Source organism: Pinus tabuliformis, chromosome 8, assembly GCF_031772625.1.
Source record: "Pinus tabuliformis cultivar Carrire ecotype Pingquan chromosome 8, CPIR1, whole genome shotgun sequence".
Lineage (NCBI taxonomy): Eukaryota > Viridiplantae > Streptophyta > Pinopsida > Pinales > Pinaceae > Pinus > Pinus tabuliformis.
In genome coordinates this window covers 1,146,119,178-1,146,131,134 of record NC_142294.1, presented here as the reverse complement: position 1 = coordinate 1,146,131,134, position 11,957 = coordinate 1,146,119,178, and the positions used below count along the sequence as shown (strand labels likewise).

Here is an 11,957-nt window from a genome sequence, read left to right as displayed (position 1 = left end):
CATTTCAAAATATTTCCAAAATCTAAAGTCAAATAAAATTTAAACCAGAAAATTCAAAAAGACATTGGGAGAGAATGTGAGTTGGACTCACATTTACAACAAATCATTCTCATCCATTCTTCGAGAATTGCACCGTCGGCTTTTTGAGGCCGTTTAATCTTTCCCCGACTAACCGGCGCGGTAACTGGTTTTCTCTTAACGCTTAGAGGCTTATTGGCTGGTAAAGTTTGAACCACTTTCGTGTGCTTTCATGCTGTCCGAACGGCATACATGCCGTATTTAAGTTCAGGTTTGGTGGTTTGTTGTAGGTAATAGCTGTTCCAATTTCTCATCCACTTTTGATATTCCTGTTTTCAGAAGTTACGGAGATTTTCTGGCACCTGGCAAGATTCTATTACGAGATCAAAAATAGGAATATTACGTTTGCTATCGATTCGTATTGGTCAGATTTGGGAAAAAGGCATAATACGCCTGCTATCAATCCATTTTCCTCAGATTTAGGTTTTGCTGGGGCGAAGGAGCGGAATATTTGCACTGAGTTTGAAGGAGGAGGGCTTGAGAGCACATTAATGGCGGAAGAGGAATTTGTGCGAAAACTTCCTCGGAGGATAATCTTGGTGCGGCATGGGGAAAGCGAGGGAAACCTGGATGATTCAATGTACACGCGCACTCCGGATCACCAGATCGGTTTGACACCCGAGGGGATGAAGCAGGCGGAAGAATGTGGGAGAAAGATTCGAAGAATAATAGAGCAGGGGAACGGAGAATCAGTCGCAGCACCAGATTGGAGGGTTTATTTCTATGTCTCCCCTTACCAGAGAACTCTGTGTACTCTAAAGGGAATCGGCAGGGCATTTGAAAGGGAGCACATTATTGGGGTGCGGGAAGAGGTTCGTCTCAGAGAACAGGACTTCGGCAATTTTCAAGAAGAGCAGGGGATGAAGATCATTCAGCAGACCAGAGAAAGATTCGGCCGCTTTTTCTACCGATTTCCAGAGGGCGAATCCGCTGCCGATATCTTTGACCGTGTCTCAAGTAGGTAGAGCTAATTCGGATTTTGTGGGGCAAGATGTTCGAAATAAGATCATTTTGTTTATTTTCTACTAATTAGATTAAGCCGAATGAATATTCTTCTTTCACATCTGTAATTTACTGTGATTGATTCTGATTAAAAAGTTTTGCAGGTATTCTTCTTTCACATCCTGTAATTTACTGTCATTGATTCATATTATTTTTTTTTTGCAGGTTTTCTGGAATCTTTATGGAGAGACATCGACAATCACAGGATTAGGAACAACTGCGATAATGGCAGCAGTGAGCTAAACCTGATTATTTTGTCGCATGGATTGACATCCAGAGTATTTCTGATGAAATGGTTCAAGTGGACTACACATCAGTTCGAGCTTCTGAACAATCCTCAGAACTGTGACATAAGAGTAATGCAGCTTGGATCTGGCGGTGAGTACAGTCTCGCTGTTCATCACAGTAAGGAGGAGCTTGATGAATGGGGTCTGTCGGCGGAGATGATTGCAGACCAGGAATCGCGAAAGAAAGGCAACAGAGGGCAGTGGAATGGGCATTGTCCTTGGTTCTGTTCTCAATTCTTCGACCATTTTGCTCCTGATGATGTTAAAGAGGAGCAGGAATCCACATGCCCTAATAATGGCCCAACCTGTTCACCTTCCTCCTCCAGGATTCTTGACAGCTGCAGCCCATAAAGGTTTGACAGCCTGAATTGGTCAAAGCCCATAACACATCTTTGTGGCACACTTGCACATGGACAACTTTAGCTCTTTGCTTCCAGATATTCATTCTAACATCAAGTTCTAACCAAGTTGAGGATAAGATTTGCATCACAAGTTACAGAAGATTTACAGATATGGCTTGATATGGATGATGATTTATATATTTTTCACTATAATGGAAAGTTGGAAAGTTAATGGTATATTTGTATTTTATTGCGTCTAAGCATCCTGGAATTGATATGTTAATTGCTTTTATAGAAATTGTTTGGAATAAAAATTTGCTGTGAGGAATGATTTATACTTTTATATTTTTCCAATTTGGCAAAGATTTGATAGTATAATTTTTATTGATGGAATTAAAAGTTTTCCCATGGTTTGATAAAGGGCATTTGAATGATTTATATTTTTATATTTTGGAAAAGAGTTAATAATATAATTTTTATTGATGGATTTGATTAAGGGGATTTTAACTTAATCTAATAGTTTATTTAATTTTGAATCTCATATTTTATCTCATAGTACAGAACACAGAGCTATTAATTAAACTATTTTTCATAAAATTTTTATAGAAAATTTGATGATAAATTTTTAGTAAAATTTTATTTTATTTTTTTAAATAAATGTTGAGAAATGTCACAAAGAGTGAGAGGGGCTAAGTAGTGGTCTCCTCGTACAATAATTGAGGTAATGTAGTCTGTTACTTGATAGCTTAGTTTAAAAAAACCCACAATCCAAAACAAGAATGGAAATTCCGGTAAGATTATAACAAAATCTGGTAGAAATTTTTGAAAATTTGGATTGTAGCTGTCAAATTTTGTGATTTTGGGTGCCCCAAGGGTTTTTGATGGCGCTGAATCTATTTCCACCATAGAAAAATGATTCACACACTCCATTCTGTTTTTTTGATATTTCTTTACTAGATTCCACCAAGAAATCTACCATCTAGATGAATTTGAAAGGTCCATAGACAACACCTTACATGATATTAAAGCAACACTAAGTGATTTACTGTTCGCAAACTCCAGATGGTCTTTTCCTCCTAATGTTCTTACTCATGTCTGTACCTGATCTTCAGTTCCTTTTTTTTTTTTATTCTTGTTGACATTTTCAATCCTTTTATTATTTTTATCTCAAGTGGCTTTTAAAACCAAACCAATTTATCTAAATTTTATTTAATTTAAAAATAATAACAATAGCTAATTTAACAACTGAGTTATGATACCCCCGATTGGGGTGACGGACAAGGTAATGCGCCATAATGACGGCATTAGAGGAATGATGGAACAAGGACATATATGCATGAGAGCTCAGAGTTATGCAGTAAGGCATTGTCGTTTGGCAATGAAAGAGGGTAGAAGGAATGTCAGGACGGAGAGTGGGGCGAAGGACGGTGATGCCGGCACGACGAGACAGCAGGATGGTAGCATGCGGAAGTATAGAAGGAGCAGAGTAAAGAGGAAGGATAGAAGGCGAGGGAAGCGCGAAAGGAGCGTGACAAGGGAGACACATCCTACACCAGCAAACAAGGATCGTGCTACTGGGTATGTAAATTGCTGCCCTCTTGTTATTATTTCCATCGTTGGTAGTATGATGGGGAGGGGGGAATAAAAATAGAGGAAGGGATGACGAACAAGGTCCTGTCAAGGGGACTAGGAAGAGTGATTAGTCCATATCTCAGAACATGATAGAGCCTGAGCGCTAGGACTGGAACCAGGAGAAGGGTAAAGAAATAAGCAACGACAAAAGGGGGAAGCAGGAGTATATACCATGTGAAAATAACAGAGAGGAAATGAGGACGGAAAGTTGGGGTAAAGGCATCAGACATAGCAGCTGCTTAAAGGAAGCCAATGAGAAAAGCATAAGGAAAAGGGACTGTGAAGGAAATCTGATAGGGAACCCTTGTAAGCTGTTACTGCCTTCCCAGGAGGAGCACTCTGACAACGCTGAAAGGGTAGTTGGGATCATGGCTAAAGGCTTTACCATGATACAGAATAACCAGGATGGGGAAGGGCGAATTCCAGTAGGGGAGCGGGCAGATATTAGAGTTGCAGATCAAAAAAATCTGCGTGAAGGAAAAGCAATGAGAAACAGAGGGAGGGGCAGGGATAGTCCTCCGGGTGAAATGGGTATAGGCAAGTGTACCCACGAACAGCCTAACCCGGAGTGGATGGGCACTTGGACTGGTGAGGATTTTATTTTAACACATTACTGCTCGTCTTGTGAACAGATAGAAGGCAGCAGGGAGATGACTCGAGCAAGTCGCAGAAGGGGTCGAGGACGTAGTCGCGGTCGCCAAGGACAGACAAGCAACCGCCTGGGACCACAAAATAGTAGCACCCCGGGTAATCGGCGAGGCCGGCGACCAATGAACGAAACCATTCAGGAAGCAGCCACAGATTACATGAGAAATACAGATGAAGGCATAAGAGAAATAATTGAAGACATGGAAGTGGAAGTGAAGGAGGAGGAGTCTGAGGAGGAAATGGAAGAGTGGAGGGGTATGGTTTCTGACCCGAGTAACACTAGGGGTCGAATGGCTCAGTATAAGCAAACACTGCACCTATACTGGCTTATGAAGAAGCTGCTATGCAAGGCAGTAGAGCAGGTCTCAATGGGCATGGCCTTAATTACAAGGGACATGCCTGATTATAAGAAAGACCTGGAGACCATACAATTTCAGCTCTGCAGGCAAGACATGAGATTGGACTGTATCGAGCGCAACACCCCAGGAGTAGCTAACAGGGGACCTGTGCATGGGGGTTCAGTAGCAAACCCAGCAACGATGGAAACTGACCACGAAGATTAGGATGAGTAAAATTAGCCTCATTCTGATTTCAGATTAGCAGTGTGCTCTTTTTTAGCGGATAGTATCTGTTATATTTCTGAATGTCTATAGGAACAATAGATAAAAACTCTATTTCTAATTGTATGGTTTACATAGCATGGCTACAGAGACTACAAACATACGAATTTTGGATGGCCTATGTTATTTTTAGGTGGTTCATAGCTTGGTTTCCCTTTGGGCAAGCTGTGGCCACCTATGTCATGTATGTGTTCTCAGTTTGTGGATTATAAATAGAAAAAGAACTACCTAAACTTACAAAAAAAAAACAACTGAATTATGATAAATTTTCCTAATAAATAGGGTTGTCTCTCTGTTAGACTTTTTGAAGTTTATGGGCAAACTCTAACCAAAGAATTTGTAGTCAAATCTTGATTTGGGTTATTTAAACTGGTTTTTAACTGCATATATGATATCAGCATTTTTGAAAACCCCTGAAACACTTAGATTGTAAAGAGTTCACCCCTCAAACTTGTGATTTCACTGAATCCCTATCAAATTTTAGCAAATTAAACTAGAAAACAAAAAACCTTTCCACAAAATCTAACAAATAACCCACACTTCAAAAAATAAACTCAAAATATATAAAAAACCCTTAAAACCATGCATCGTCATTGCCCCTTTTATAAATAGTAAAATTTTACCATGTTATAATGATTTTAAAGATGTAGACTGTGAAGTGGTAAATACAGATGTTTAAAGCACCGTCTGTGTGGGGATGATGTTTTCGAAGAAATTATGGGAAAACTGTCGAGGTTGGTGACAAAACAATACGACATATGCTTTTAGAAAAATTCAAAGCGAAGCCAAAACCAATCGTGACTGCGATCTTTACGGAATACAAACCAAAATTAATATATCAAAGTAAAAGCTTATAATATATTTGATGTTAAGTATTGATTTTTTTTCAATATTAAAGTATATGAAGACATGTTAAATATATGGTTATTTATCTTTATACATGGTGTCTATAATATGAATTATGTTGATAAACATATAAATTCATTTATTTGATGTTGAGTATTGATTTTTTTCAATATTAATGCATAGGAAGACATGTAAAATATATGGAAATGTAATTAGTTAAAAATTAAGTAATTTAATTAATTTATTTTTTAACTTTAATTTCTCTTTCCCGTCTTTATATTTTTTTGCTATTTTTCTTTTTAATTTTATCTTATTTTATTTTAATCTTTTTCAAAAAAAATCTCCCCTAATTCCTTATCTTTTGAGAGAATGAGGACGGCTTTCTTTAGCTTGATTTTTTTTGTTACTTATTCCTAAGTAATAATATTTTTATATACTTTCTCATGCTCTTGTTTCTAGTAAGCATATGACCAAGATATGTATAATAAGTAATTGTGCCTCAAAATACCTTGGGATCATGACTTCTAAACTTCTCTTGAGAAAACATATACTAAAGGATTGCATTAGCTTTATGTTTTATAACTTTGGAGCTAGTCAATCCATAATGGCCAATGTAAAAGTTCTAAAAAATAAAACATTTTCTTCTATTTTTTTTTTGTTAGTGATGCATTTTTTTCTATTTTTGAAATCATCTTTGTTAATATTAAATTATTAGGTACATGAAAAGGCAACACATGGATTTGTAATTTCGTAGATCCTCATCTAGGTATGTTGCTCGTGTAAGATTGTTTCCAATGCTACTAAGGAAAAACAATGCTTCTTCTAACATTCTTGGAGCATTCTTTTAAAATAATTTGTAAATGGTTGCAAAGAAATTATCACATATTTGTACATAACTTTTCTTGTATTTGTTTTCCCACAAGATTTTGGCATTATTAACACATTGGACTACAATATCTTACAATATTGTAGAATGAGTTCATTCCCACAAAAGAATTATTGGAACATATAAGGTTCAATACATATGAAGCCATATAGAGTTAGGAAACGATTCAAAATTAGGCTTCTTAATACTTTGCAAAGCCTTTTGCATCGAATGAGAAAAATTTGTTGCCCAATAAAATACAATCCCTCTAAACATCATAGTATAAATCACTAGAATTCATGCATTTGTGAAATGATCACTCTATAATTTACCCATCATAGTCCTATCATAAATATATGGATCTCTCAAATTAATAATTATTTAAACATCAACCCTTTTTACAAAAATATTTTGCCTTCAATCCTCCAAAAACCAACTTTTTAAAAATCAATTATTTTATTTAATTGGTCCACCCATATTGTGTTCATGTGTACCACATGATCAAATAGTCTATAATACTGTGGGAGGCCTACAATTTGAAAATACGTTGCACACTTCTTTTGATAATTGAAAATAGTTATAATATTAATATCTATCTGTGTGATGATTTATTCAATCGCCTTTCAAAAAGGTAACACAAGGAAATTTGTGGAGATGAGACCTTAAATCCGTATAAACATTATCATTCACATTTTATTGGAGGGGTTATAAACATTATCATCCACATTTCTATTGGCGGGGTCACTTAGAGGGATTAGAACAAGATAATCTTCTTTTTTGAATTTTTTGAAAATATCATCTCATCCAAGAAAGGGTCGAGACCTTTGAGATGCTCAATTCAAGTCTTAATATCTTAATGATAATTGTAAATGTAAGTTTTTAACCCTATACAATTAATCAATACCAAAACAATCCTTAATAGAATAGATAAGATACAATGGCAAACACTAAAATTTACATAGATATTTTATCCTTGAAACCCAAAGTGGGGAAAATCAACAATTTTTTTTTCATTATCTTTTATAGATAATATTACAATACAATATACATGAACTGCCTGTAGTTCCTTAATCGAAACTACAAAATCATGGGAAAACCCACCATGCACCACAAAACCACTTTTAGCAAAACCATGGATTGATACCACAAAAAACAAATGCAAAAAACCACCAATCTTTTTGGGGGGGCATTGCCCCCAACCTCATGCAGGGGGCTCTCACCCCTTTGCATACCCCTGGACTAAGGGGGCGCTGAACAACTCCCCTCAGAACCCCCTTTGTTTATAGTGCATATAAATTGTGCAAAGAATATAACACATATCCAACAACAAACAAATTTAAAATTCCTTTTATTTCACATTTTGAAGTTTGTGAAATTTTATTAATTTCAATGATTTTTTTGAGTTGAAACGCTTTAACTCTGCTTGGGAGATTTTGTTTTATGAGCATAAATTCTAAAATATATAAAGATGAAAAAAATATAACTTCATGTTCATTATATATTTTTGAATTCATTTTTGTTTTATTGTAATAAAAAAAACTAAAATATAAAACAAAATATTTTCCCAAACTAAAATATAAAACAAAATATTTTCTAAACTAAAATATAAAACAAAGTATTTTACAAGATTCTTATGACAACTTGATCTTGAGCTTATGATTAATCAGTAAAACGATTTGAAAATTTTATAATTTCAATTACTATCAAATTTTTTAGAAACAATATCGAAATAATAAAAATTACTATTATTATGAAATAATATTCTTTTTGAAAACAATTTTTCAAATTATATATATATATATATATATATATATTAAAATTCTGAAAAACTTACTTATAATTCTAACAATTTTGATAATTTTATAAAACTCCCATAAAGTTAAAAAAAAAAAACTCTAATGTTTAGCCTACTAAACTTGCATTATATTGAGCCTTATACTACATTTCACAAATTCACAACAAAATTTGAAACATTTGAAATTTTAAAAAGATAAACCTCATATATTGTTTTTATCACATAAAAATCTTCAAACAATAAAAAAGATTTAAACAATGAATTCATGATTTGATCTTAATGCTCATTCTCAAAATATTACAAAAATAATTTGAACTTTTGAAACTAGTATCGATCCATCTTAAATACTGCTCTAACATAATCTTAGAGGGATTTAATTTCTTGGGGTGCAAATTTTTTTATGAGTAGATATTATTTAAATGTTTTATATAATTATTTAATTTTTCTTCTGATATAAACAAAATTTCAACTTTGATGACAAACGATCAACAAACCTCTCAACACATAAATCTAGAAATAAATATTCAACAATTTGCAATACCAAACCTTCCGTTATATACCTTTAATTTTATTTTTTGCGTTGTGGTAAAATTCAAAAGTCCCATTGAAATCTCTTTTAGTGAATTTCAAAAACTTTCTCACTGCACAAATAAAAAGTTTTTATTGATAAAAATCAGTGTAACGCTTTATAAGAAATGTTTTAATGGGATATTTTTTGATTCGGATTTTATGACTTAGTTTAGTGAGTAATGAAACTTCGTTTTTTGGCAATGCCTGAAATTCATGCCGCAAGTCTATGAAGTTAACGTAACAGCTTTCAAAAGTTAACCTTTTGAAATGAGTGAATTATGAGGCTTGCAACGAGTTTTAACATTTTCTTATTATATATTTAGGGATTTCAGCAGGGACATGAACACGGATGGTTCTGTTGTGAGAAGGATGCCAAGCCGAACGAACGGGCCTATAACGCAAGACTGGGCGGCGAGTGAAGCGCAAGATCTTAAGGCCGTTAATGCTGCAAGCAGAGCAGATGGACAAGTTCAAAGCATTGAGAAATTAGATGAAGTAACAAGAAAGTTCAACCTCCTGTCATTACCCGGAAATTGGACGAGGAAACTGAACTGGCCGCCCTGCAGAAGGTACCCGCAGAGTTTCAACATGCGATTCAGAGCCAGTCGGAGGTAGGGAAGCGCATAAATGAGATAGCGCAAGTAATTCAAGGGTATGAAAGTGGTGTTTTGGTTGCCCACAAACTGTTTGTAGAATTGTCTAAACGAGATAGGTGGAACATCGATGGTGATGCCCGAGATATGTTTGTCAAAATGCACCAACGGGATGAGAAGGGTAGTCCTTCATCTGTCCCTCACTTCCTTTGTTGGGAGGTGTTCCTGTGGAGCTTTGTCCCGCAGAAAGAACTTGTAAAAACAGTATTTATGGTTTCAAACCCACCCCACTTCTCAATTCTCAATATTTGTAAAACGACACGACTTTCTCGAGGTACTCTTTGTATCACGATGGCGGCAACTGATTCGGTAGAAATGCTCGCTGCCAAAATACAAGAACGTATAGGTACTCTCACTGCTCTTTCAAGGCTTTTTTTGAAAGTAGGATACTCAAGGAGGATTTCTTTCTAAAGGACTCTGACATCAACAACGAGGCTTCAATCTCCCTCGTGCCAGGGCTTAAAGGGGGCCTAGGGGAGAGGGGCCTCCCGCTGCTATTAAGACCATGTTTTTTAGGGATGTCCTTAAACCCAATTCTACCTCTTTGATTATCAATATTCTTTCAAACCCCAGCTTTGTGGTTGAAAATTCTATGGATATTTCATGAATTGAAGTGATAGATGCAGATACAAATTTTAAGGCTATTGAATTCCTAGATAAGGCAATCATATGCAATATTTCAACGGATTTTGGGTCTCATCATTTGCCTTTAGAGAGTGAGTCTATCAAAATTGGACTTAGAATTTCGAGTTGATATTCTGTTTAAAGGTTTTTTTTGGGTTGTGGTCTTCAAACATTTCAAGGAAATGTAGAGAATCCTTGGCCAAGATCCATGGTTTTGGGGATGTGCCGGTCTCTCCATGAAGTGGTGGTTCCCATTCTTTAATCTTCTTACTATGTCGGTAATGTCGACTCCAATATGGGTAAGGTTATCCAACTTTCTCTCTCTATGTATACATGATCATTATATGCTCTTAATATAATCTATATTGCTTTTTCTCTCTGAAAAAGGTTACCCAACTTTCTCATTCACTTTACCCATTCGAAGCTCTTAGAAAATGCGGGTAACTTAATTGGGCCATTCAACAAAACAGACAGTGAAATGATATCAACAAGAACTTTCACCAATGTCCGCATATGTGTTGAAGTTGATCTCCATAAAGGTTTTCCCAATAAAACAAAGCTTCAAGGAGGGGAAATGTGTTTTCTCAGCCCTTGGACTATGAAAACACAACTTTCCAATGCAGGAATTGCCAATAGGCTAGTCGCCTTCAGAATGTACGCCCCTTTCTGAAAGGGGTTGCCTCCTCGCCGATACTTAAGAATTCGAGCTGCGGTTCTAGAAACAATTTCAAGGAAACTAACTCCCTTAAGGGCATCGTCTCATTCTCCAGCAGGGGTGAACCTTCCAAGGAATGAGCAGGAAAGAGATTCAACCATTGTTGTGGCTGCAACAAGTGGACATAAAAGAACCTATGAATAAGATCTTTCTGACAACGACAAGGAAATGACAAACAAGTATGATTCAATGGCATTGGAATTATTTAATGGCAATGAGGCCATTGATGCCTCTGTCTCTGGGGTGGTTAATACAATGGGTTGGATCGAAGTTTGACAAAGGAAAGTGAAAAAAAAACCTACGTCTCATCTTGAGAGTTAATTCTCGAATTGTAGTATCTGTAGTTGGTTATACAAATATTTCTCTATTGGGATGAACACTTTGCTCTGGGGATTCTCAAGCTTAGGCAATGGGGTTTCTATGTGGATTTCTGAGTGTGATCTGAAGTTCTTGAGTGTGTGGTAATAAAAAAAGAGTTGTATGAAAAACCATGTACTCTTATTTTCTGATGGAATATAATTGCTAAATTAAAAAAAAAAAAAACACTTTTTATGGTGGATTTCAATATCAAATGATGAAAATCTTTCCAACAAAACTTTGTCATGAGCTTATTTAGTTGGAAGAGATTTGTAAAATTGAATCAAGCCATTTTTCAAAAGCTACCACAATGCCATTGTAACCTTTTAAAAATATTTTCGTATGTCAAGCCCTAAAAACCTTTTTAATAGAACATTTCATGAAATTTTATTTGCAATGGCTTTTGTAAATTTTTCTCCATAAATGTGAACCAAGGAGAAAATAATTTTGTAAATAAAAAATAAACTTTTTAATTTTATTTTTTCACAAAAGTGTGAAACAATATCCACATGAAGGAAGGTTTGGGAGAAAAAACGGAAATTTGATACAGATCATCTATGTACTTCCCCTTGCAACAAAGTATGGAGCTTTCTCACAGTGGCTTTTAAAATTTTCTGCCAATAAATTGTGCACCAAGGATCGTTTGAAAAGAACTTTGGAGGAGAAAATAATAATTTTATACAACTAAAATAATAACTCTTTTTTGGTAGAGTATGCAACAATACCCACATGAAGGAAGGTTTGTGAGAAAAAATCGGTATTTAATGGGATAATCTAGGTGTTTTCCTTGGTAACAAAGTGAAAAGAAAGCTTCACAACACTTAAAAAAATGAAAGTCTAATGAAAATAGTGCAATGGTGATTTTGATGAGTTAGGATAAAGATAATACTTTTGAAAAATAACACAAATCAAAAATTTTGCCCC

General features: G+C 35.3%; 1 protein-coding gene across 1 annotated transcript; it reads left to right on the top strand.

Moving 5' to 3' along the window:
* The first annotated feature begins 281 nt into the window (after nucleotides 1–281).
* On the top strand, nucleotides 282–1,945 carry LOC149239402 (phosphoglycerate mutase-like protein AT74H). Its single transcript, XM_089373399.1, has 2 exons — nucleotides 282–1,035; nucleotides 1,246–1,945. The coding sequence occupies exons 1-2, from the start codon at nucleotides 570–572 to the stop codon at nucleotides 1,716–1,718; spliced, it is 939 nt and encodes a 312-aa protein (XP_089229525.1). The 5' UTR covers nucleotides 282–569; the 3' UTR covers nucleotides 1,719–1,945.
* The last annotated feature ends 10,012 nt before the right edge of the window (nucleotides 1,946–11,957 follow it).